The sequence below is a fragment of the Pleurodeles waltl genome, chromosome 7 (genome assembly GCF_031143425.1).
Source record: "Pleurodeles waltl isolate 20211129_DDA chromosome 7, aPleWal1.hap1.20221129, whole genome shotgun sequence".
NCBI lineage: Eukaryota > Metazoa > Chordata > Amphibia > Caudata > Salamandridae > Pleurodeles > Pleurodeles waltl.
Window position 1 is genome coordinate 564642618 of NC_090446.1, and position 27393 is coordinate 564670010.

The 27393-nt window shown below is 44.1% G+C and overlaps 1 protein-coding gene and 1 pseudogene across 1 annotated transcript in view; one reads left to right on the forward strand and one right to left on the reverse strand.

Moving 5' to 3' along the window:
- HCFC1R1 (host cell factor C1 regulator 1) overlaps positions 1–27393 on the forward strand; it is a 67182-nt gene that overhangs the window by 29205 nt on the left and 10584 nt on the right. Inside the window, exons 3-5 of the mRNA XM_069244326.1 lie at positions 3967–4038; positions 4592–4768; positions 12173–12352. Of these exons, the coding sequence (XP_069100427.1) occupies positions 3967–4038; positions 4592–4768; positions 12173–12352 (429 nt within the window). The remainder of the gene's footprint in view (positions 1–3966; positions 4039–4591; positions 4769–12172; positions 12353–27393) is intronic.
- LOC138245687 (target of EGR1 protein 1 pseudogene) lies at positions 269–2155 on the reverse strand (annotated as a pseudogene).

Below are 27393 nucleotides of genomic sequence, written 5' to 3' on the forward strand. Positions count from 1 at the left end.
CTGAGGATTTACCAAGTATGTGGGAGTCGTTGAATATGGCCTCATGTGCTCTATGTGGCCCGGATACAAAAAGTGTCTGTCTGAGAGTGCCCTGTGAAGATGAACATGTGCAGTTCATAGCTAGAGTTGTGAAGTGGGGCAATGCAAGGCTGGGGATTTGAAGAGGATGTCTACTGTTTTCTAATCTTTAAATCTTTAAAAAGTAAAATATATTTAGACAATACTGTTGATTTTTGTATTACCAAGAAAACATTTCAGACTAAACAAGTACATTTTAGTGATTTAGGCCCCAACAAACTATTTAATATGGAAAATAAAACCTTTTCAGAATGTCTGTAAAGTTCCAGTGGTCAACATCAGCTCTGGCTTATCCATCACCAGACACAAGCTTCACCTTAAGATTGTGTGCCTTGGAGGATTTGGAGAACATGCTTTTCACAATTTGAAGTGGGACAGATTTGCCACTTAGGTACACCTTATTATGACAGTCTGGGAGCCAGGGTGCATCTTTGGAGTCACCATTTGAACCTTTCTTAACCATCCAGACGTAAGCCATAATGTAGCCAGTCATAAAGGCATCAAACCCTGCCCTATGGGTGCCCCCCTCAGGCTTTTCAGGAGTTTCAGTGAGTCCCAAATAACATTTACATTTGCTGCACTGTGTGCACTTTACATTGATGATGTCTTCGCTTGTGTCTGTGCACATGCTTTCATTCATGAGGTGTGGGTTCTCCTGGACTTAAATTTTGTTTCTCTGCATGCTGAGATCCAAGTCTGACTCCTTCAGTGTTGGAGGATTCGAGAAGGGCTCTTGCTGGTCAGGGGCCTTTAACTCTTCCTCCATCTTGGTTTCCAGCTGACTCTCACACACAGGACTGTGTTCTGTTGCTTCCTTAACTGGCTCCATCATTTGCACCAGAGTGTTCACAGGAGGAGTCTGTGCAGCTTCTCCTGTTGTATTGGCCACCGAACCTGTCCTGTCAAGGTTTTCTAGATTATCGTCTTCTAGGTCAAGTCCCCTGCAGGGATTCTTCAGAGGAATTGCTCCATCTAAGTTTAGGGGCTCGTTGGTCTCCCCCACCTCCAAACTCTCATGCTCTCTGGTTTCCTGTTCCTCTTCCAAACCTTCAGGCACTGCAGACATTTCTGCCTTGTTCCTCCTTTGGAGGTGCCTCCGTTTCCTTCGCTTACTACCTTTCAATTTTTCATCCTCATCGATAATGAGGTAAATATTGTTTGACTGGGGACATGCCATCCCATTTGGGCACCATCCATAAGCCGAGAAGGTTTCACAGACCGATGCAGATTGGGCTCCAGTGGAATCTTCCATGGCCTCTGGCTAGGAACAATAACAATAGTCTATGGTGGAGGACATACTATCAGGATACGTGCAAAACTCTGTTTTCAAGTGCTCGTTGTTGGTGCTGATCCGCTTAAAGTTCTCTCGTTTGCATTTTTTGTAAGCATACTCCAGGTAGGAGGCCACAAATCGAGTCTCGAACTCTGAGGCATATTTTGTATCGTAGATTCCGGCAGGAAACATCTCTGAAAGGTCTGCAGTGAAGCTGCCAAGGTTTTCAGGAAGGTGGGCATAGAAGCACTGGTACAGGGATGCCAAGTCAGTCAGCCCATTGTGAAAGATCAGGGGCTTCGTTTTCAGAATTTCCAGAAAAAGGGTGCACACACTCTGACCCTGCCACTCATTGCCATTATCATTACCCTTGTGGTAAGTTATCCCTTGGGAGTACTGCTTGTTGAAGTCAAAGCCATGCTGCACCAGGAACTGCACAGATTGAGGCTCGATGGTGTAGTCTTCCATGCACAACAAGGATAAGTTGTAGATCTGAGAGAGATACACATTGTCACCCTTGTCTGGCAGTGCTTTAAAGCAAGCCAAACCCAGCGACAGGATAGAGCGGGTCCGGGCAGCAAGGCAGATAGATTTGTAACGCTCCTCGATGCATTGGTTCATTAAACTCTTCCTAGACCCAGTGCCGCTCAGCTCTGTGTCAAGAGCTATGAACGTAGATGTCTTTATGGCCAGTAGCATAGAAGGCCAGAGCTCTTTAAAGTTGTCATTCTGCACGTCAATAACCGGAACTTTCAAGCAGGCCATATTCACATGTACTGTTCTCTTTTTACTTCAGACGCACGGCTCCACCGAGGATGTCTAATGTTTTAAAGTGTATGGCCTGCTGATGCTGGAAGTCTGCTGCATTTTGGATGTAACTTGTAGTTAATGGCGCTTGTTGCTGCTATAGCATTGCGACTCGTTAATGTGAAATATGCTTCTTGGAATATCATTGCTTGGAGCCCAGCATTCTAGCAGAAAAATATAATTTCTAACACTTCAATCTGAGCATACAGTTAGACCAAGTTAAATATATTGGAGTGCAGCAAGACTGAAAGAAAAATGAGAAATTTGGATTGCAGAGTTATCTGAAGATAGGGAAAGGCAGAAGAAAATATCAGGGTCTGTGACATGACCACCGAAGATATGGGCACACAATACAACAGGACGCAATTTTGGAGAGCTGATAGAAAGATTTGTAGGAAAGGCAGAAGAGCTTGGTTTGCAGTGTGACAGAAGTAAAACCAGTCAATGTCACGCCATATCAGATCAGTGTGGGGCTTGTGATGATGCGCACTCTTTTTTTGCAGTGCAGTATTTATTTTGCACCGATGCGTGTACCTTACTGAAACCCCATAAGAATGTTACATACCTTTTGTTTTTCTGCCTCGAGAAACTTGACCTTGATTATGTTAATTTTGAAGGGGGTGGGCCTCAAACTGCACTCTCGTTCCCCATCATATTGTTCCCTGCACTAAGCTGTCCTCACTAAAGGGTCATGTACGAAGAAGAGCTATTCTGTAAATCTTATCTGATAAAGAAAGTCATACACTCAGGAAAATGAGACAGTGATGTATTAGTCGGGACCAGAGAGTCAAACATTAAAAAATGCAGCTACAGGGTTATTATTTTTAAATAGTTTCTCTCCACCTCTAATTGGATTTCTAAGCGGCAGGCGTCGGAAGGAGATTTTTTTATTCATAGTGTGATTATAATTATTTTGCTACAGTTCAACTCTTAACATAGAGAAGCGCACACACAGACACAGATTTCATGACCAAAAGACCTAAAGGAAATAATTGTTAAACTTGGGTCTTTTAACAAGCTTTGTGAGGGAGTATTGCCGGAGGAAAATTGTGCAGTAACTGGGTAGTAAGGTTATCCCTAAATCCTGGAATTAAGTATCACACTGAAATATTTATAGAGGAATTAGAGGTAGGTGTTATCAGTGTAAGTATGAACTGAAAACCTTTAATGAGATGTCCATGCGCTCTCTTCAAGCATGAATGTCCACTTTATGAGCAAAGACGGGTATTAAAATGTCCAGAGGGAAATCATCTCCAGTTTCATAACTTGCTTCCCTAAAGGCAGCTTCCATATGCGGAAATTCACCCAAGACTGCTGGATACTTTTTAGGCTGTACTTTCCTGGGGCAGAGCTGCTAAGCAGGCTTGCTTGCGACCCATGAAAGATAGCGGAATATTGGCTCTCAGTAATATCTAAGGTGACATTAGCACAAAGGAGCTGAATTTAAATATCATTACATGACTCCCCACAGGAGTCTGATTTATATGGAATAGATGGCAAAGAAATTAAATTAACAGAAATCAATGTGCATATTAAAGAAATACTGTCAGAAAGAGGAGGGTCTTGGCGACCTAGAAGCAAAATGTATTTTTAGGTTGTTTTAATTTAGAGAGAATGACCTTGATTCTGAGAGGTGCTCCTGATAATTGTTTTGTGGTGGTATTAGATATTTGCACTGAAAGATGAGAACGCCCTCTGCTGCCAATCTTCTTTTTCCAGCAGTCACTTTTGTGCCACGTCACAGTCTCTGTCGAGCTATGGGGAAAGAATTGTCTCAGATCTCACTGACCAGCCATTTTCTCTTGCAGCTCAAATTCCCCGCCAGACAGGACGAGGCCCGCAGCAGTTACTTGCAAGAGGAGGCTTGAGAAGGGGGAGGAGTGAGTGCCATCCTTTCTGGAAAGAGTGATGTGAAAGTGTGCAGTAAGAAAGACATCTGCTGGCATGGTCCAGTTGAAAAGCCTTTTTATGCACAGCTTCAGACCTGTGCGCGCACACACACACCCACACACTTCCACAAGGACCGCTCACTTGACTCCAAGTAGGCGAGCATACACGTGTGCAGCTTAAAGCTTCCTGAGTTGTCTCCACTGAGCAATGCCCTTATACACTTTAAAAAATATATTTTTTTTTAACAACACACATCTGTGTTCGACGTTTAAGCTATATCCTGCTATACTGCCTTAGATGCACGTATACAAATTAAATAAAACCTATTCGACCCTACGCATGCACCATTAGCCAGACACACACATCACACCACAACCAACACCCCCCCCCCCCCCCCCCCACACACACACACACACACTCACCCCACCACCACCCCGCTACCTTGGGTTCTGTTGAAATCTGAATTATCATGCATAGCTTGTTGTCTGTTTTGAAAAAGCTTGATACCTGATCATCATTTATCTTCTGTCCCTCACCCCTCAGAGAGCCTACCAGCAAACATTTCCTGACTGAGGACATGATGGCTGATCACTTCAACTGCCTAAGCCTGGAGAATGACCATGCTTATGGCACCACCGGCTTCCCCTCTCGAGGGCACCCAGATGGCAAGTGGCACCAGTGGTTATCAGATTACACACGCTTCCAGGAGCTGGAAGGACGGTGAGAAGAGCCCTAATATGTCTATTAGTTCCCATGGACCACATACTTCAAGATATGAGTTTTGTGATGGAGTTGGTGATAGTAGGCATAGTACAAGCTTCCCCAGGTAGTGGCACCATTTGATACTTGTTTCTTACAAATGTGCCTCGTAACGCAGTACAGTGTGTACTGTGGTGCTAAATCCACCAAACTCAGTTTTCATTAAGAGGAAATTTTAATATACAGACGGGAACGTTTGCTGCAAGTGACCACCATGTGCTGGAATTGGCTAGAAAATACATTTTATTTATACATTTTCAGTAACATACGTGGGTGTTGTCTCTTTCCTCCACGTTATAAAATATAGATACACTCCTCTCAAAAACAGTGTGAAATATTTCACAGATTCGAGAAGATTTTGTAGAATCATTTCCTTGTTCCCGATGCCCTTGTCTCAAAAAATGTCACTGGTGTGTTATATATATATATATATATATATATATGGAAAATGTCACTATCCCAGTGTACATCTGTTCGTGGCATGAGACGCTGCAGATTCACATGCTGTGCACATCCCGCCATCTAGTGTTGGGCTCGGAGTGTTACAAGTTGTTATTCTTCGAAGAAGTCTTTTCGAGTCACGAGATCGAGGGACTCCTCCCCTTTCGGCTCCATTGCGCATGGGCGTCGACTCCATCTTAGATTGTTTTCCCCGCAGAGGGTGAGGTAGGAGTTGTGTATATTGTAATAGTGCCCATGCAATCGAGAAAGTATGTATGTACATAATGTGACTAAAAGTGATATATTTACAAATGTACAAATGTACACGTTTAACTGTTTTTTTTTTTTTTTGGTCAACTTAGAACGGCTACAGGCTCCCGGGGAGGTGGGAGGGGCGCATGTGAATCTGCAGCGTCTCATGCCACGAACAGATGTACACTGGGTAAGTGACATTTTCCGTTCTATGGCATGTGTAGCTGCAGATACACATGCTGTGCATAGACTAGTAAGCAGTTATCGCCCCAAACGTGGTGGTTTAGCCTGTAGGAGTTGAAGTTGTTTGAAATAATGTCCTTAATACTGCTTGTCCTACTGTGGCTTGCTGTGTTGTTAACACATCCACGCAGTAATGCTTGGTAAATGTATGAGGCGTAGACCATGTGGCTGCCTTACAGATTTCAGTCATTGGTATGTTTCCTAGAAAGCCCATGGTGGCACCTTTCTTTCTAGTGGAGTGTGCCTTTGGTGTAATAGGCAGTTCTCTTTTTGCTTTTATATAACAGGTTTGAATACATTTAACTATCCATCTGGCAATGCCTTGTTTGGATATTGGATTCCCTGTATGAGGCTTTTGGAAAGCAACAAACAATTGTTTTGTTTTGCGAATTTGTTTGGTTCTATCAATGTAGTACATTAGTGCCCTTTTGATGTCTAATGTATGAAATGCTCTCTCAGCTACAGAATCTGGTTGTGGAAAGAACACTGGGAGTTCTACTGTTTGATTTAAGTGGAACAGTGATATGACTTTAGGTAAGAATTTAGGATTTGTGCATAGAACTACTTTATGTTTGTGTATCTGTATAAAGGGTTCTTGTATGGTAAATGATTGTATTTCACTTACTCTTCTGAGAGATGTGATAGCTATTAGAAAGGCTACTTTCCATGTTAAGTACTGAATCTCACATGAGTGCATGGGTTCAAATGGTGGGACCCATAAGTCGTGTTAATACGATGTTGAGGTTCCACGAAGGAACTGGTGGTGTTCTTGGTGGGATAATCCTTTCCAGACCCTCCATAAATGCTTTTATGACTGGGATTCTGAATAATGAAGTTGAATGCGTAATTTGCAGATAAGCCGAAATTGCAGTCAGATGTATTTTAATGGATGAAAAACTTCACTTGGACTTTTGTTTGTGTAGTAGGTAGCTTACAATGTTTTTTGCAGATGCGTGTAATGGTTGAATTTGATTATTATGGCAGTAATAAACAAATCTTTTCCACTTATTTGCATAGCAATGTCTTGTGGTTGGTTTCCTAGCCTGTTTTATGACCTCCATGCATTCTAGTGTAAGGTCTAGATGTCCGAATTCAAAAATTTCAGGAGCCAAATTGCTAGATTGAGTGCTGCTGGATTCGGGTATCTGATCTGTTGTTTGTGTTGAGTTAACAGATCTGGTCTGTTTGGCAGTTTGATATGAGGCACTACTGACAGGTCTAGTAGTGTTGTGTACCAAGGTTGTCGTGCCCAAGTTGGTGCTATCAGTATTAGTTTGAGTTTGTTTTGACTCAATTTGTTTACTAGATACGGAAGGAGTGGGAGAGGGGGAAAAGCGTATGCAAATATCCCTGAACAACTCATCCATAAGGCATTGCCTTGAGAGTGAGCCTGTGGGTACCTGGATGCGAAGTTTCGGCATTTTGCGTTTTCTTTTGTTGCGAATAGGTCTATTTGCGGTGTTCCCCATCTTTGGAAGTAAGTTTGTAGTATCTGGGGATGAATTTCCCATTCGTGGATCTGTTGGTGATCCCGAGAGAGATTGTTGGCTAACTGGTTTTGAATTCCTGGTATGAATTGCGCTATTAGGCGAATGTGGTTGTGAATCGCCCAATGCCATATCTTTTGAGCTAAGAGACACAATTGTGTCGAGTGTGTCCCTCCCTGTTTGTTCAGATAATACATTGTTGTCATGTTGTCTGTTTTGACAAGAATGGGTTTGTGGGTTATTAGTGGTTGAAATGCTTTAAACGCTAGAAATACTGCTAGTAGTTCTAAGTGATTTATATGAAGTTGTTTCTGTTGAGTGTCCCATTGTCCCTGGATGCTGTGTTGGGTGGGGTGTGCTCTCCACCCTACCATGGAAACATCTGTTGTGATCACGTATTGAGGCACTGGGTCTTGGAAACGCCGCCCTTGGTTTAAATTTATAGTATTCCACCATTAAAGCAAGGTGTATGTTTGGCGGTCTATCAACACTAGATCTTGAAGTTGACCCTGTGCTTGTGACCATTGTGATGCTAGGCACTGTTGTAAGGGCCGCATGTGTAATCTTGCGTTTGGGACAATGGCTATGCATGAGGAGATCATGCTAGTAGTTTCATCACTAATTTTTACCTGGAACCTTTGGTTTGGGTGCATGGCCTGTATTATGTTTTGGAATGCCTGTACCCTTTGTGGACTTGGAGTGGCAATCCCTTCTTTTGTGTTGATTGTTGCTCCCAAGTACTGTTGTATTTGACACGACTGTAGGTGTGATTTTTGGTAGTTGAGTGAGAACCCTAGCTTGTGAAGGGTTTCTATAACGTATTTTGTGTGTTGAGAACACCGTTCTTGCATATTGGTTTTGATTAACCAATCGTCCAGATACGGGAACACATGTATTTGCTGTCTTCTAATATGGGCTGCCACTACGGCAAGGCATTTTGTAAAGACTCTTGGCCCTGTTGTTATTCCGAATGGCAACACTTTGAATTGGTAATGTACCCTTGGATTACAAACCTTAAGTATTTTCTGTGGGAAGGATGTATGGGTATATGGAAATACGCATCCTTGAGGTCTAATGTCGTCAAGTAGTCTTGTTGTTTGAGCAAGGGGATTACGTCTTGAAGTTTCACCATGTGAAAGTGATCTGATTTGATGTAAAGATTTAGTGTTCTGAGATCTAAGAATGGTCTTAGAGTTTTGTCTTTTTTGGGTATGAGAAAGTGCAGGGAGTAAACACCCGTTCCTTTCTGATGATTGGGTACTAGTTCTATTGCATCTTTTTGCAACAACGCTTGAACCTCCAGCTGTAATAGATCCATGTGTTGTTTGGACATGTTGTGTGTTTTTGGTGGCACATTTGGTGGAAATTGTAGGAATTCTATGCAATAACCATTTTGGATAATGGCTAGGACCCACGTGTCTGTTATTTCCTCCCAGTTTTGGTAAAAATCTGTTAAGCTCCCCCCCCACTGGTGTTATGTGTTGGGGATTTGTGACACTGAAGTCACTGTTTATTTTGAGGGGTCTTGGGACTTTGGAACTTTCCTCTAGTTTTAGGGAACTGTCCCCCTTTGTATTGTCCCCGAAAACTTCCCCTCTGATACTGGCTCTGGTATGTGGGTCTTGTTTGTGAGGTTGAGGGTTCTGTGCTTTGTCCCCGAAACCCCCCTCTAAATTGTGTTTTCCGAAATGTGCCTCTGTGGGGAGTAGAGCGCTCCCATGGCCTTGGCCGTATCTGTGTCCTTTTTAAGTTTCTCAATGGCAGTGTCCACTTCCGGCCCAAATAACTGCTGTCCGTTAAAAGGCATATTAAGCACCGCCTGTTGAATTTCTGGCTTGAATCCTGAGGTGCGTAGCCATGTGTGTCTCCGTATGGTGACCGCTGTATTTACAGTTCTTGCAGCTGTGTCTGCTGCATCCATTGCCGACCGTATCTGGTTATTAGAGATACTTTGGCCCTCTTCCGCCACTTGTTGTGCACGCTTTTGGAACTCTTTGGGTAGATGTTCTATGAAGTGTTGCATTTCGTCCCAATGAGCTCTATCATATCTCCATAGCAAGGCCTGTGAATTGGCAATGCGCAATTGGTTGGCTGCTTGTGCCTCAACCCTTTTCCCTGTTGTGTCGAACTTGCGACTTTCCTTGTCGGGTGGTGGTGCATCTCCCGAGGTGTGTGAGTTCGCCCTTTCGCGAGCTGCACCTACTACCACTGAGTCCCGTGTCAATCGCTGCGTGATGAACACAGGGTCTGTTGGGGGGGGGGTTTGTACTTTTTCTCCACCCTAGGAGTGATGGCCCTGCCTTTCACAGGCTCGTGAAATACTTGCTTTGCGTGTTTCAACATTCCTGGTAACATAGGAAGACTCTGGTGCTGACTATGTGTAGACAACAGAGTATTAAACAAAAAGTCATCTTCAATTGGTTCTGTGTGCAGGGTGACATTGTGAAATGCGGCTGCACTGGACACCACCTGTGTGTAAGCAGTACTGTCTTCAGGTGGTGATGGTCTTGCTGGATAACAGTCAGGATCATCTTGGCTCATCCCTATGTGCGTTGGAGACTGTAAGGACAGGCCTTGTTCCTCAGTGTAGGAACTTGGTTTCGTCTCCGAAGCCGGATGTTTCGGTATCGAAACCTTTTCAACCATCTTTTTCGGCTCTGAAGACACTTTTTTGGCTTTCGGTGTTCCGATATCTCTGTGCCGACTCATTTCGGTGCCGGTATCTCGAAGTCGAGATTGCTCTGACCCGGTGTATCGGTGCCGAGTCTGTTCTGTGCCGGTATCTCGACTGGAGTCGGATGACTTCGACACATGTGTGCCCTTTTTCGGTGCCGATGGACGGTCACCTAATTTTTGGGTTAAGCCATGGCCTGTTGGCCGCGGCGTCCCCTGGGCTTTAATGTATTTTCCGTGAGTTTTGGCCAGGGGTGTTTTACTCACGGTTTTCGGCGTCTGTTCGGTTTTGGCCGAGTCCGATTCAGCGATGGAGAAGGTTTCTTCTTCCTCCAAGTTTTGGTGTCGTGACGGCGCCAACGCCATTTGAAGTCTTCTTGCTCTCTGGTCCCTTTAGCGTTTTCCTCGACCAAAATGCCCGACAGGCCTCGCAAGTATCCTCTTTGTGTTCGGGGGACAAACACAAATTACAGACCAAATGCTGATCTGTGTAAGGATACTTGTTGTGGCATTCGGGGCAGAAGCGGAATGGGGTCCGTTCCATTAGCCTTGAAGAAGCACGTGGTCGGGCGACCAGGTCCCGCCGGGGAATCGAAACCCCGAAGGGCCACCGGAGCTCTTCAAAATTCTGTGTCGATCTGCGTTAACTAACCCGATACCGAACGCAAACAATACCGTCGAATTTTCCAAGATTTAACTAACTTTCCGAACCGAAACGTGGAGCGAAGAGGAACACGTCCGAACCCGATGGCGGAAAGAAAACAATCTAAGATGGAGTCAATGCCCATGCGCAATGGAGCCGAAAGGGGAGGAGTCCCTCGATCTAGTGACTCGAAAAGACTTCTTCGAAGAAAAACAACTTGTAACACTCCGAGCCCAACACTATTACATTTTTCTCACAGTTCATGAGAACATTAACCAATACATTAATTGAATTTATTCATCATGTATAGTAGATTATGTTCAGTATTCTAAATTGAACAGAACATCCGCCAGTCCTCCTGGTAAACAAGATATTCATGGTACAAGCAGTGAGAACAGTAGTCTGGTTTAACAACATGTGTACCCCATCGATGCTAAGAGTCTTAAGTTAGCCCCGTAAGCAGGAACTTGGAGGCAAAATTCCTCTTTCAGTCTATATAGTGGGACAGGCTGTTGCTCATGGTATAGATCCCCCACCGTTAATATTCCAGCTTCAATGCAGCGGGACAATGCTGAAACTGTACAATCATTCTCTGTAACTTAAAACCTTTCCACTGGGATACTAAATGCATACAAAGGACAAGGTGCTGTTTTACGCACACATCTCAAGGCAACTGCCTCCTGTGCATTGTATACTCCCATCCCCCACCAAGGATGCTGGACGCATACCACTATTTCACCACTGGCTTTTGTCACCCCAAACTGGCCCAATTCCAGAGCAAGCCTACTATTAAGCCATCTGGCAGTCAACTGAATCATTGCAGTAAAGTTCAAATTCAGTACAAATTCAGCTATTCGCCCTGAATGGAAGCTGCACCGCCCTGCTATTTGCAGCCCATATGAGATCCTTAAGGGGGGGTGGGGGTGAGCCTCCAGGGCCCTAAACCAATCTGCCAGCAACCACATAGGTAAATTGCCAAAATAATGACGAAATCTCAGTAAGGCCACAATCTTGATTAGTTCAACCCTGATAACTTCAGAGTTAACCAAAACTCCATACTTCTTTTCAGTGACTGCAACACCTGCCCCAGATGTCCTGCAAAGAGATTGTCGGTCCTGTGGTAATCTCCGATCTAGGTAGCGAAACATATCTTGTTCCCAGATGATACCCCAGGAGCCAGAAATCCTGAACCCCAACCGCATCAACACTAATTTGTGCAGAGCCCTAATAGCCTACCAAACTCCAGAATGCACTTGATCGTGGACGGCAGCCCCACCCCAGACTCCCTTAAAAATATGTCATTTGCGTAAAGCCAAATGATGTGTACCACATCTGCAAGCAGGATTCTCCTGTCTCTTTTACTTAACCGCAGGTAATAAGCAAAGGTTTCTGTTGCTAAGATGATAAACATAGGGGGCAGTGTCCGACCATGTCTAGTCCCATGATAGATTGAGTTCCTAGCCGAAATCGCCCTGTCAGTTTTTAGCCTAGCCGAATGGCTAGCATATAAGAGTTTAATCCACCAAATCCATGCTTTCACATTTTACTGTAATATATGCTCCATGTGAAGTCGACTTGTGTGTTCAGGACCTGTTGTAATTTGCTTTATGTTCTTGTTTCCTGCAGCTTGCAACCCGACCAGCCAGTTTCTACAGTCGATGAGAAAGCCAAGGAGGACACTGTTTTAGTAGAAGGTGAATACACTATGGGAGACACGCCTGTGCTTACCGTTTCACCTGAGCTGCAGGAGAGTCTACGTGATGCTGGTGCTGGGAGCATTCTGCCAGAGAGCGTTCTCCGTTCCATGTGAGTCCTTTAATGTCCAACTTCATGTTGTAAGATATTGACTTTCTGAGAGTAAAGTCATCTTTTCACAGAGGCTTGCTGAGAATCCCATTTGCAAATGCGTTTTCCATGTGGAGAAGTAGTGTGTTTTATAAAGTGCTATCTAGCATTTTGCAAGCATTCTTAATTTTTCCTTGCTGCTAGTCGTTCTTCTTTCTCATCTAAGCAGTCCTATTGTGGAAATGAGACAAGAGATGGCACTTACTTTGTCTTTAAAGAACTGAGATCAGGTTATTTTGAAGCACTTGCTGAACCTAATGGATGGTGTTGGTAACGTTCCAAAATATCCTAACCAAAATATTGTCTGGCAGGAATGTTGTGTCCCAAGTATCATTTACAAAAATATCCCTCATTTGGGGGAGTAACAGAAAATCTACACCCAGTGGGATGATGTTTTTGAACACGATACTGGGGGCGTGAAACATTATTCAATATTTTTCCACACATTATTCTGACAAGCAAACAATGTGCTTACCTCCCCTAACCATTCATTGTTTACTTAGCCTTTTATTTGCCCTTGTGTTCATGCTTTCCCATTTGCATTGTTTGCCTCCTTCCCAGTTCATGGTGCCATAGATTTCTAGTCTGGGCCAAACAGGAGTCATGTAGAAGCTAAGAGCTAAATGAATACTTTAGCAAGGAGTTCAGGGGTACCAGACACATGGTGATGGTTGCTTATAAAGACAGCGTCCTCGAGTCTGCCTTTCCTGAACCTATTTCCCTTATCCTTTGAAATCACTTGGGGTGAGGTCAAGACAACCAAAACGTGATGGACAGAAACCACTGAACACTTTTCTTGGTAAAATGCCATTCTGTAATTTCTTTACCTGCCTGCCCCATCACAGAAGGACACCATCCTGCTAAGGTTGAACTCTGGAACATATAGAGGAAGACATTGTCATTGTAGTATGTATTTATTAAGCATATAATAACTGCATTATAAGTAAGCTCCTGGTTTTAAAGTATGTATTGTTTTGACATTCTCTTCTGTATTTATCCATATATATTCGTTTCGCAATTTATTGGTATTTATCCATATTTTTTTTCTTGGTGAAAAAAATGAAGATGCACCTAGTATATTTCAACATTTACTTAACTGCATATCATTAGTGTACAAAATAGTCGCATACAATGAGATAATACTCACCTGAAATCAGTAATATGAAGTATTAACACTTGTGCACATCTGAAACTGTAACAAAACCTTGGTAGAAAACCATCTTTTCAACACCCTATCCCTCTCAATGTACATGGTCTCCCAGTCACAATTGAAAGCACGTTGAGACTTTCAAAAAATCACATTTCTGTAATTTTCCATTTTTTTATTAAATACAGACAGGGAAACAGTTTTCTACATGTGTTTGTGTAAGAATCGGTACAAATGGAAAACTATGGGATTAATTATAAGTAATAGCCAAAAGAGGGCACCAGGATCAAATCCTGTAGGGCGCGCAGTCTTTGTCTCTCTCTGTCAACAGAGAAACACAACATTTGGTTACACGGCTTTACACTGCATCACAATTATTATTTAGGCAAGGAGGTTACACCATCACTATATGTCAAATCAGTATTGACAACCCCCAAATGCCAGTGCTGAATATACTTAGGAAGTCAATCAACTCCTGTGGTGATGGAGAGAAGGAAATGGGGGAAACAGCATGAATGATTACAGGGGTTCATGGAAAATGGTAATTGTTCACTATATTTTCATTTTCCACGTTTCCCCTCTCATGGGGTCTCAGCCTGGCCTCTTTGCTGCCAGGAAGCTTGGTTGGAAATACATTGATGCAGCAGTTAGTGAAAACAGACCTATATCTACTGGGACGGAGCACATAGTAAGTAAGTAGTTTATTTCAGTTAATTAAAACCAAATGCATATTACAAACAGTTGAATTATACAATGTTTAGTAGTAATCATAGACATTATGGCATTTAGACCAAAGAACTAACATTAAAACTTAGTGACAAGAGTTGTGAATCCATATTTAAAATGCTTACTGTATAAAACAGATTGCAATCCATCACAGAGGAATGACTCTGAGATGCTAACCCTGAGGGACTCCCAACAGTTACTGATTAGGAAATACCAAATGTCATATGCGATCTGAACGAAAGGCAGTCTTGACCTGTGAAGACCAAGAACGGCGACACTGATGCACAACAATGTCCCAGTGCACACATTATTATTCAGAAAAGGCAAAAAAGTCTACTAAGAAGTGTCAACTCCAGCATTGTATGGACAGGATAGCCGAGGAGAGCAAGACTTCAAGTTGGAAAAATAGCTGCACCCAGGAACAGGATGAGCCATTATACCTCATCTAATACACAGTATTGACAGTATTTTAATCATGTCTATGGTACCCAATAATAAAGGATAATCCCTGGTTATACCATAAGATATTTTATCTATTTTCTGTGTATCCTTGCTATAACCCAGTTCACATTTTTTTAAGAACTCCTAGAAAGGTTTGAGTCTGCCATGGGTGGTATCTACCTACCATGAAATATGCCAGAATAAGTTGTGGGGGAGGCAATTTTTCCAAACTCTTATTGGATTACCGCTGAGTGGAAATTGGCAAACAAGCGTCAACTTTGCAATCTTAACTGTCTCTGAGCAGATTTGATAACAGATTTAAAATAAAGTTATCAACGACCACCAGTGGAATATTGCTGAAATGGACGTATTGATCTGTGAGGTAATATTCAATTTTCGATGCTTGTTGACTTCCCTTAAGGTGCGTCAATAATGTATACGTTTATCAGAGTTAACAAGCCTACTAGTAAATAATTAAAAAGCCTGAGAACCAAAGACCTACTTATCAATCCTTATATTCCGAAGATTGTGACTTTTGAATTTCAGATCTGTTATTTTGTAGTAATTTGAAATTATTACATATAAAGATAAACCACCCTTTGTGTGCCCTTTATTTTTTAAAGTGTTGCATATGCAGATAAACACCCTTTGCGTGCCCTGTGTTTAATTATGAATTATTATTTTATTTTTTTGTGCTGCTGGTGCAGCGAATCCATAGTATCCCTCTATCGGGTATTCAATTTCCACGATTCTTGGATGCAAACAATATCAAGTAATTTCAAGTAGTTTCATGGTCAGAGTGGATCTTTTCCATGCCAGCATCATTCCAAGATAACATGGATACTTGTCTTTTGCTTATCTTATTCCACGTTCGTTGAGGTCCCCTGTTGGGCTTGTTAGTCAGTGACTGGAAATTTTAGGAGAGGGCAGTTGCAATCCATTCCCAATCTTCTACTTTTCATTTATCAGACGAGTTCAGTTCACAGCTTCATTCTTGCATCTTCTGACAGGAAGTTGTGATTCGAGCCATGTTAGAACATTGAAATGGAGGACTGAGACGACGGTGTGTTTTAGAATTGAAAATTTGAAATTAGATTCTGTGATTGGTGATACTTGACTCAAACAAATGTTTTTGTTACTACCCAGGAGATTTGTTGAGTTGCAAGCCTCAGTTGTCTGTGTCACTAAAATACCCCAGTCCTCAAAGATCTTCTGTTTCTCAGTTGTTAAACTTGTTGCTTCTTCCCATGTCTGTGTCAGCCGAGGCCTCCTTTAAATTTTTTGTCCAGAGTTGAAGTCGGGCAAAACTGTATTGCTGCAATATTGGTAGATTTCAGGTGCATTAAATCTTGATGAACCGTTAACTATTTGACTATATCTTTAATGCTTCTTGAGTCATACTTTGGGTGCAAAATTGTAATTTGTTTGTTCTCACTGGTCTCTCGTTTTAATCTGATTTATTAAAGCTAGAGCCTCCCGTGGATAGCACAAGGGCCCTTTTGATTTTCCTTATTTTTAAGCTGTATATTGACCACAGAGGTCTACTGTTCTTATCAACCATGACAGTGAGTGGACCCTTACAACCCTTCTGAGTGACAGCCGCTCTTTATGCTTGCAGTTGCCTGAGCACCAACTGCTATCACTACTAACTTTGTATTTGGTGCATTGTGTGGATGATTGATGTGCTTGTTAAGAGGTGGTAGGATCCATCGATATATCCTTCCCCGTCCCAATGAGTGAGCCAGCAGTTTGGCTTATGGTCGTTACTGAAAGTGTTTCTATTCGTTCTTGTAGGTCCTTGAAATTTCTGGAGAAAATTGCTTCTTCTGACTTATTTGCAAATGATGATGATGATTTAAAATTGGAAAGAATTTAGCTAAGTCTGATTTTTGCCTTCTCCTTCTTTTAGCATAGTTTTCTTTACCTTTTACACTTGGACAAGATTGTGAGTGGTTATTTCAAGAGTATTATTTGTGAGCTCGGTCACGTTTGTCTCTGAAAGAACAGCTTTGGCCGGGATGGCAGAACTGCATGGATTTCAACAAAGTGAACTGTGGTGAAGCTGTTGCCTTTAATGCGTAAAGGTTCTAGTGTAGGTTCTAAAATGGGCTTTACTTATGTAAATGTTGTGGTCAGTGGAGCTTTAGGAAGCTAGAATTGGAGAAGTAGCAACTTGTTCATTTTTGAGTGTTTTAACTTCTTGGACTAAGGTGCTGAGAATTGATGACACAGTAGTTAGTTTTTCTAAGGGCAGTGCACAGACACATTCTTGTTGAGGTGTGAGACTTTGCTTTTGAGCATTTGTTAAGCGTTCCCTTATATGGGTGGGTATTATAATTGTGAATAATCTTCTAAATGCTTCCACCATAACCCACCAACCACACTGCAGCAATCCCACCTGCCCCTGTAAGAAGTGGAAACTGCCGGCCTTACCATCTTGCTAGGGACACCTCCCTAAGCTCGACTCACCGAAAGGCTCCTCGGGCAATGAGTCTCGTGTTGAGTTAGATGCCAGGTGGAGGGCAGTGAAAGGCTAGAGACCTGTTCAATGCACCTGCAAATGGCTGTTCCTGAAGGTCAGTCGGTCGTTGGTGTTCAGAGCCACAAGGACCACTGATGAAGTCAGGCCCCACTCCTTAAACTCCAAAGGGAGGGACAGTGGCCAGGAGGGTATGTGCTCACTGACAGCAGCTGTGTCTGGTTTGGCAGATGAGGGAGCAGTGGGCAGGCTGGGAGCGCAAGCTGCACTAAACTCCAGGCCGACTGCCTCAGTGCTCAACCACTACCTGGTGAAAGAATGAATGCTTGAGCACCAGAACAGGAGCTGGGGTCTTTATCCTTTCCTGCTTTAGACACCTGTGTGAGGCCGGTGCCGCTGCTCATTTTTGCGTTCACCTCCCTTTTCTGTATCCTCCGTCCGACCGCTGTAACACTAGAACTGCTGGGAAGGAGCCCATTGTCCAGGCACAGGTAGATTCCCACAACATGTTGGAAGGGGAGCAGAGTTACCTCCATTAAATAATAGGGAATCCTTGCCACATCGCTTAATGCCAGGTCTCCATGTTTTTTCTGTAGTTTCACAAGATACTGATCGAATCGATTTAATGAGTTCTCTCATGCACTGTTTCCAAACAAGGAAAGGGAACAGTACATGTACAATTTAAAATTGGAAGTAGGTACCCTTCCCTGCCACAGCCTTGGAGGCATCCAAGACAGAAAATGAACTGGAAGTGTAGTCTTAAGAAGAAGCTTCTGGAGTACAGCAGATTTGGTCAGCAAGTTGAACTGAAAACCTTTCTTGCTTAAACTCTGTAATGAAAGCACACTTAATTGAATGGTTAAATCAATAGGAGATGGGTACACAGGTTTATTCTTTTCAGGCCTGCAACATCAGTGTCAAGGCTCCACTGAGTACTAGTAAGCCTGCAGCTCCCTCCCTCCTAATCGGGTTGACAGCTTCTGCATCCCTCATGCTCCAACCCCTCCCCTCCTGAAGAGAACATACACCTTTGTGTGTTGCCCCCGTTCTCAAAACTCCCTTTTCTGCAGTTTATGCCCATTAGCTCCTGCACAGCTCTAACTGTTAGGTGCTCATTTGGCTTCCTTCCCTTGGCTTCTCCACTTCCGAGCCTCTCATCCTCCCCTCCACTCCTGAAGAAGCATATGCCTTTCTGAGTTGCCCTTGCCCTCAACACTCCCTTTCCTGCAGCTTGTGCCCACCAGCCCCTGCAGAGCTCTGGCTGTTTGATGCTCATTTGTCTTTGTTCCCTCAGCTCCGCCACTGCAGAGCCCCTTATTCAGTTACCTATGCTGATATTGTTTTACCTAAAAATGTTAATACTCTTATAATGATGTAGTTCAAACATATTTACTCCATTTGGACTATATTAGTCTGGTGTCTCGAGCATTTTTTTTAAATGTATTATTTTAACTGTTATGCCTATTGTTGAGACTGGTTTGAATTAGATTTATAACAATGCACAACAATACTGTTAAGTATTTCCGCACTATAAAAACATCAGTTAAAGAATATAAAAAATAGTCAACCTAGGGTGTGAAGGTTACCTGGCATCCAAGTTGTTGCTATCGCAAAGCTCTGGAAAGATTCTCATGGGCAGTATTTCTTGAGAAGACATGCTTGGCTGTGTGTGTATGGTTTCTAGCAGGAAGCGGGCTACCACTCCTAAAATTAGGAGAAGCTCTTGGGATGCTTTTTTATTAGTGAGATGTATGGGTGTTAGGCAGTGTGTGAAAATCTATAAAGTGAAATTAAAACTGTCACCTAATCAGACAAACTTTATTGTTGTCTGTAGGATTAAAAAATGCAGAACGAGTGATGTAGGGAAAAATCTATATATCCCTAACTATAATGTGGTCATGCACAACATGTTTCTGCACATTCGTCCTAAAAAGAGAACATTTCTTTCAAACTGGTCGAAAACATTAATTTCCAGCTGAATCTATTTGATCTTCAAAAGGCCTTCTTGTAGACTCAGATATACCAGTGTGTGCTTTACTTTATGTTCCGGGAGACTGTACCTGCTGGTCTTAACCTCTTAGCTGCTGGGCCTTCCCCCCCCAGTGCTGATCCCTTTTTTGGCTATTTGGGGTAGTTCGCGCTTAGGCCTTCATAACTTTTTGTCCACATAAGCTATCCACGCCAAATTTGCGTTCTTTTTTTCTAACATCCTAGGGATTCTAATGGTACCCAGAGTTTGTGGTTTCCCCTGGAGGAGACCAAGAAAATAGCCAAAATACAGTGAAAATTTAGTTTTTTCCCAAAAAATGGGAAAAAAGGGCTGCTGAAGAAGGCTTGTGGTTTTTCCCCTGAAAATGCCATCAACAAAGGGTTTCTGGTGCTGAAATCACTATCTTCCCACCTTTCAGGAACGGGCAGACTTGAATCAGAAAACCACATTTTTCAACACAAATTTGGCATTTTACTGGGACATACCCCATTTTTACTATTTTTGGTGCTTTCAGCCTCCTTCCAGTTAGGGACAGGAATGGGTGTGAAACCAATGCTGGATCCCGGAAAGCTAAACATTTCTGAAAACTAGACAAAATTCTGAATTCAGCAAGAGGTCATTTGTGTAGATCCTACAAGGTTTTCCTACAGAAAATAACAGCTGAAATAAAAAAATATTGAAATTGAGCTGAAAACAACAGCCATTTTTCTTTATGTTTTACTCTGTAACTTTTTCCTACGATGTCAGATTTCTGAAAGCAATATACCGTTTTGTCTGCTGGACTCTTCTGGTTGCGGGGATATAAAGGGCTTGTCGGTTCATCAAGAACCCTAGGTACCCAGAGCCAATAAATGAACTGCACCCTGCAGTTGGTTTTCATTCTATACTGGGTATACAGCAATTCATTTGCTGAAATATGAAGAGTGAAAAATAGGTATCAAGAAAACCTTTGCATTTCCAAAATGGGCTCAAGATAAGGTTTTGAGGAGCAGTGGTTATTTGCACATCTCTGAATCCCGGGGTGCCCATACTAGCATGTGAATTGCAGGGCATTTCTCAAATAGACGTCTTTTTTACACACTCTCTTATATTTGGAAGGAAAAAATGTAGAGAAAGATAAGGGGCAATAACACTTGTTTTGCTATTCTATGTTTCCTCAAGTCTCCCGATAAAAATGATACCTCACTTGTGTGGGTAGGCCTAGCGCCCGCGACAGGAAATGCCCCAAAACACAGCGTGGACACATCCCATTTTTTGACAGAAAACACAGCTGTTTTTTTGCAAAGTACCTGCCTGTAGATTTTGGCCTCTAGCTCAGCCGGCACCTAGGGAAACCTACCAAACCTGTGCATTTCTGAAAACTAGAGACCTAGGGGAATCCAAGATGGGGTGACTTGTGGGGCTCTGACCAGGTTCTGTTACCCAGAATCCTTTGCAAACTTCAAAAAGTGGCTAAATAAACACTTTTTCCTCACATTTCGGTGACAGAAAGTTCTGGAATCTGAGAGGAGCCACAAATTTCCTTCCACCCAGCGTTCCCCCAAGTCTCCCGATAAAAATGATACCTCACTTGTGTGGGTAGACCTAGCGCCCGCGACAGGAAGTGCCCCAAAACACAACGTGGACACATCCCATTTTTTTGACAGAAAACAGTTGTTTTTTGCAAAGTGCCTAGCTGTGGATTTTGGCCTCTAGCTCAGCCGGCACCTAGGGAAACCTACCAACCCTATGCATTTTTGAAAACTAGAGACCTAGGGGAATCCAAGATGGGGTGACTTGTGGGGCTCTGACCAGGTTCTGTTACCCAGAATCCTTTGCAAACCTCAAAATGTGGCTAAAAAAACACGTTTTCCTCTAATTTCGGTGACAGAAAGTTCTTGAATCTGAGAGGAGCCACAAATTTCCTTCCACCCAGCGTTCCCCCCCCAAGTCTCCCGATAAAAATGATACCTCACTTGTGTGGGTAGGCCTAGTGCCCGCAACAGGAAATGCCCCAAAACACAGCGTGGACACATCCCATTTTTTTTACAGAAAACACAGCTGTTTTTTGCAAAGTGCCTGCCTGTACATTTTGGCCTCTAGCTCAGTCGGCACCTAGGGAAACCTACCAAACCTGTGAATTTCTGAAAACTAGAGACCTAGGGGAATCCAAGATGGGGTGACTTGTGGGGCTCTGGCCAGGTTCTGTTACCCAGAATCCTTTGCAAACCTCAAAAAGTGGCTAAATAAACACGTTTTCCTCACATTTCGGTGACAGAAAGTTCTGGAATCTGAGAGGAGCCACAAATTTCCTTCCACCCAGCGTTCCCCCAAGTCTCCCGATAAAAATTATACCTCACTTGTGTGGGTAGACCTAGCGCCCGCGACAGGAAGTGCCCCAAAACACAACGTGGACACATCCCATTTTTTTGACAGAAAACAGTCGTTTTTTGCAAAGTGCCTAGCTGTGGATTTTGGCCTCTAGCTCAGCCGGCACCTAGGGAAACCTACCAACCCTATGCATTGTTGAAAACTAGAGACCTAGGGGAATCCAAGATGGGGTGACTTGTGGGGCTCTGACCAGGTTCTGTTACCCAGAATCCTTTGCGAACCTCAAAATGTGGCTAAAAAAACAAGTTTTCCTCTCATTTCGGTGACAGAAAGTTCTGGAATCTGAGAGGAGCCACAAATTTCCTTCCACCCAGCGTTCCCTCAAGTCGCCCGATAAAAATGATACCTCACTTAAGTGGGTAGGCCTAGCGTCCGCGACAGGAAATACCCCAAAACACAACGTGGACACATCCCATTTTTTTTTTACAGAAAACACAGCTGTTTTTTGCAAAGTGCCTGCCTGTACATTTTGGCCTCTAGCTCAGTCGGCACCTAGGGAAACCTACCAATCCTGTGCATTTTTTAAAACTAGAGACCTAGGGGAATCCAGGATGGGGTGACTTGTGGGGCTCTGACCAGGTTCTGGTACCCAGAATCCTTTGCAAACCTCAAAATGTGGCTAAAATAACACGTTTTCCTCAAATTTCGCTGACAGAAAGTTCTGGAATCTGAGAGGAGCCACAAATTTCCTTCCACCCAGCGTTCCCCCAAGTCTCCCGATAAAAATGATACCTCACTTGTGTGGGTAGGCATGGTGCCCGCAACAGGAATAGATCACACAACGGTCAATGTTGGTCCTTACATGAGGCAGCTCGTGACCCTGGGGTGATCCATTCCTGACGCAGGCACTAGGTGTAGGCACTCAAGTGGGGTAGTGTTTTTATCAGGACAGGTGAGGAGTCACTGGGTGGTAGGAATGTTGTGGATCCCAGCATATTCCTGTAGTTTGTGTGACAGAAATGCGAGAAAAATAGAGTTTTTATTCAACATTTCAGCTTTGCAGGGTATTCTGGGTAAGAAAACTTTGGGGAATCCACACAAGTCACACCTCTGTGGACTCCCCCGAATGTCTAGTTTCCAGAAATGTTTGGGTTTAGTGTGTTTATCTATATGGCCGCCGAACCCAGGACCAAAAACACAGGTGCCTGCCTTACAAAACCAGTTTGTTTTGCCATAGATAATTTTTATGTATCCACAATACGATTTGGGTGGTGGAATTTGGGGCTGAACTAAATTGGGGAGCTCCCAAGAGAGCACTCTCTCTCTCTGCTTGCCGCCGCATTCACCTGCTCTCTGGGTTGGGCTAACCCACTATTACCCAGTTGCACAAACAGCTTGCGAAGGGACAGCAGGACTGTCCTCATCACCTCCCTCATAATGTACTGGAAGAGGAGTTATCGAATGCGACTCCTCCGACTGAAAAATCACTCCCAGAGTCTGCGCCATTGTCCTATCCCTCAGATGCTGTCTCAGTATCTGATGTCTCAGTCTCTGATCCTATGTCAGAGCGGTCCTGTATAACCCGAGTGCAGGCAGCAGTCATCCATCAAGATGCCATCTCTGCTATTGGGTAAACTGTTGCTCTAAAACACTAGCCTACGTAGGCAGTCACAAAATCGATGGTGTGTGTGAGATACGTGCAACAGTAGAGGCCACCTTACCTGCGCTTCTTCCCTCAATCAGCACGTTCTTTCAAGACACTCAAAAAACACCTTGTCACATACCATTCGTCACTGTCTTTAGCACCTCCTGCGCCCAGTCCAACAATCATTATTGGTACTCCCACTCCCTCCTCCTCGGATTCCCTCATTACCACCCAGCAAAAGTGCCCTTCATCTCTCCATAGCTGCCCTCCACCCCGCACATACATTTCATTGGTATTATTGCGCAGGTAATGGCTGACTTTACTAATGTACTCAGCTATTTACATAAAATACAGATTTGCTCTTTGCAGTAGGCATATAAACCTTCTACGCTTCTTTATGGCACTAAAACTGCCACTAGACAAGTCTGACCCTTTTCCTCCCAGGGAAACCACACACATATTGACAAAAGTGATATATATATGACAGCCAACCACCTGAAACTCAACTCGAGCAAAACCGAAATAATCCTCTTTGGCCCACACAAAAACACCTGGGACCCCTCATGGTGGCCCACCACGCTAGGCCATGCACCCACCCTCGCCAACCACGCACGCAACCTCGGCATCATCCTAGACTCCTCCCTCTCGATGACCCAACAAATCAACGCTCTCACCTCCTCATGCTTCAACACACTCTGTATACTGAAAAAAGCATTCAAATGGATCCCCACAGAGACCAGAAAAACTGTCACTCACGCACTCATCAGCAGCAGACTTGATTACGGAAATGCCCTCTACGCCGGCACCACTTTAAAACTCAAGCGCAAACTACACGCATCCAGAACTCAGCAGCACGACTCATCCTCGACCTCCCCCGACACGAACACATCTCTCCACACCTCAAATCCCTCCACTGGCTCCCCATTGACAAAAGGATCACCTTCAAGATCCTCAACCTCGCACACAAATCACTCCACAACACAGGCCCTGCCTACCTCAACGAGAGTCACCTTCCACACCCCCACGCGAAACCTCCGCTCAGCTGACCTCTCTCTCGCCTCTGTCCCCCGCATCAAACACACCACCACCGGGGGCAGATCCTTCTCCTACCTTGCACCCAAAACCTGGAACGCCCTCCCAACCCACCTTCGCAAGACCCAAAACCTACTTCTTTTCAGGAAGGGCCTCAAAACCTGGCTTTTCGAACAGTAAACCTCCCAGCCCCTTTCCCTCCCCCCCCCCCCCCCCCCCCCCAAGCCCGTTTTCCAAGAAAGGCTCTCACCTTTCTTACGAGGCCTTCCCGAATGTGAGAAAGGCCGTTTTCCCCATCGAAGCAGGAAGCGGCCGCAAGGCTGCTTCCTGCTTCGATGGGGAAAACAACTTTATAACGGCGGGTGGGGGGCAGGGGGGAGACACGGAAGCTTCTGTGTCTCCCGGGGCTAGGAAAAAATAAAAAATAATCCTCGGGTGTGACGCACCCGAGGATTTATTAACACCCTCCCTGGTGTCGGCCACTGGTCGTGACCACCCTCCCTGGTGTCGGCCACTGGTCGTGACCCGCACCAGGGAGGTAGTGCGGGCGTCGGCCACTGGCCGACGCCTGCACTGAAGGGGTTAAAATCTCTCGCCCCACCCCCCCTTTGTGTCTTAATTCAAGCAGGAAGCCCCACCAACAGTCATGAATATGCCATTCATTGGAGACACACAGTATGGTAGCTTAGTAGACAAGACTCTCCAAACCATAAAAAAGAAAATGAGACCACAAAATCCACAGGAGCCCCTCAATTCAAGAGGCCTTTTAGGAGAGCACCAACTCCAAGGAAAAGACCCCCAGAGGGGACTTTGATCACCCAGTGGTTTTGCACTCCTCTTTGATGCCACAGCCTTCCTCCCACGGTACACCAATGCATCCATATACCAAGGCAACCTATTCATTGGAGATCAGGAGGTAGAGAATCAGCCTCAAGGAGAGCAGGCCCTACAACAATTGACTCAGTGCTGGACCCACCAACCTAACACAGTGTTGGGGGGATTTGGGAGGCAGATATTTCCTGTAACAATGGAACATCATCACCTCAAGCAAGTGTATTCTAAACCTTATCCAGCACGGATACTGTATAAGATTACTAAAGCAACTAAACATCAGACCAAAATCAAGGGTAATCAACAACGAGGAACAAAGTTGCCTCAAAACAGAAGAAAGAGAATATATTGTGCAAACTAGTGATACAAAAAGTTCCAGCAAGAGAGATGTCAGGAATTATATTCTGTATACTTCCTAATACCAAAGCCACATAAAACTTTGAAACCCATAGATGACAATTTTGCATGAGGTCGTTCCACGACTGCAAAAAGGAGACTACATGGCAACTGTAGATCTAAAGGATCATAAATGCATGAACCGATGAAAAGTGGACCAAACAAATTCCAGAAATTTGCAGTTTTTTCAAAATGTCTTCCTGCTGTGGCGGCTCACCTAAAGAGAAAGGGGATTCAAAAATACCTGTAGTTGGACGACTGGTTGGTAAAAGCAAAGTTGTTAAAAAATATCAGGACAATATTAACAATGCCATACGAACTACACACCATTTTGGCTTCTCTGTATGCTTTGAAAAATCTTCACCAACTCCACCGAAAAAAATATATTCTTGGAAGCAAGGCTAAACTTCAGAGAAGCCAGAGCTTGCCCAATGCAGAAGAGAATCCTGGCATTGACAGAACCAAGTTTACCTTTATCAGAAGGGGTAAGGTTTGACCATGATGGCAGTGGGGAAATTGTTGGGGCATGATGACTTCCAGCATGCCACTAATTCCCAACACAAAACTGCATGTGAGAGAACTACAGGAGGCAATTGTCACAGATAAGGAGGAGTCGGGAGGACCTAGTGGGTGTAATAGATACAGTCCACTGAGAGATGCATGGTAAAACAAACATTAAGATAGGAAGAGTACGGGGAGACAGATTGATGAGTTGGGGTTGCCATTGGTGTCCAGGGCGCAAGCACTGATTGGCGGCCTGCTACTCCCTTGGGCGGGCCTCCCACAGGAGGCAGATAGCTTGTTGTGCATCACATATTACAGTTATCGCAGGGGGCTGTCTCTGATACCGGACATCATCCCATATTCCCCTGCAATACGCTTGAATACTATAGAATCCTTCTGCGCATTAATAGAAAGAGAAGGCTTGGTGACCTAAGCTGCGGAAGGCGTGGAGATCCTGGGAGACTTGTTCCATGATGGAGTACGTATCCCCTTTGACCAACTGCAGGAAGAATGTGAGTTGCCAGTAGGGCACTTCTTGGCTAATGGCAAGTTAACAGCAGAACTGGGCAGATTGTGGTGCATTACCAATATAGTGCCGTAGCAGCATCTGCTACTGCATGCGATTCATATCATGGGGGGTGGCCCTAGACTCATCACATAGTTCACAAGGCCACTGATGCTCACCACCTTGGAACCCTTACTGCCATTGCGTAGGTGTTCGAAGCAAGACATAGGCTGAAACCTGACACCCAAAGAATGGGACACTGCATTACAGTACGTGCGGAAACTGTCTCATAATGCTAAATTTAAATATATCCAGTACAATATTCTCCTAACTTTGATGAGCCTCCATAGAATGTTTGGGCCCTTCTCCCTTTTCCCCAGCGCCGACATGGCACATTCACTCTGGGATTGCCCGATAGTTGTGGTGCTGTGGAGGGAAGTTACGGAGGCACTATCAGAAGTGATGGACCACACTGATCTTTTAACTATGGAAGGGATGTTACTCAGCTTGTTTCGGTGGAAGAAAACACAAAGGGCAACTATTGGTTTTCTGAATTTAGCCTTATTGATAGCTCGCCGCTCCATAGTAATGCATTGGAAAGCTACCACACTTCTGAGCCTACACCACAGGTGCAACGCAACACTAAAATGGGGAAGGCGGAGGTGGCGCTGAGGTGGGAGGAGGTGAGAGGCTTGCGCAATTTTCCCATTGCAGCCTCGTGGGATGACATGTTGCGCGATCTACAGGCATTCAGAGTTGTGCTGGATGCATAATCAGAGGGCTTGTAAAGCAGTTTTGTACAGTACTGTTGGTATGAGCCTCCTTGTGGCCTTGCTCCCCTACATGATCTCTCTTGCCCATCAACTGCTCGTGGTGCACGCCATATGCTAGGGGCGGTTGGGAGCTCTAACAATGACAGTATCTGCTGTGGGGCACATTTAAGGGTTGAGAACAGCACTATGGTGGATCAGCTCACAGATGTAGTCATATGAATAT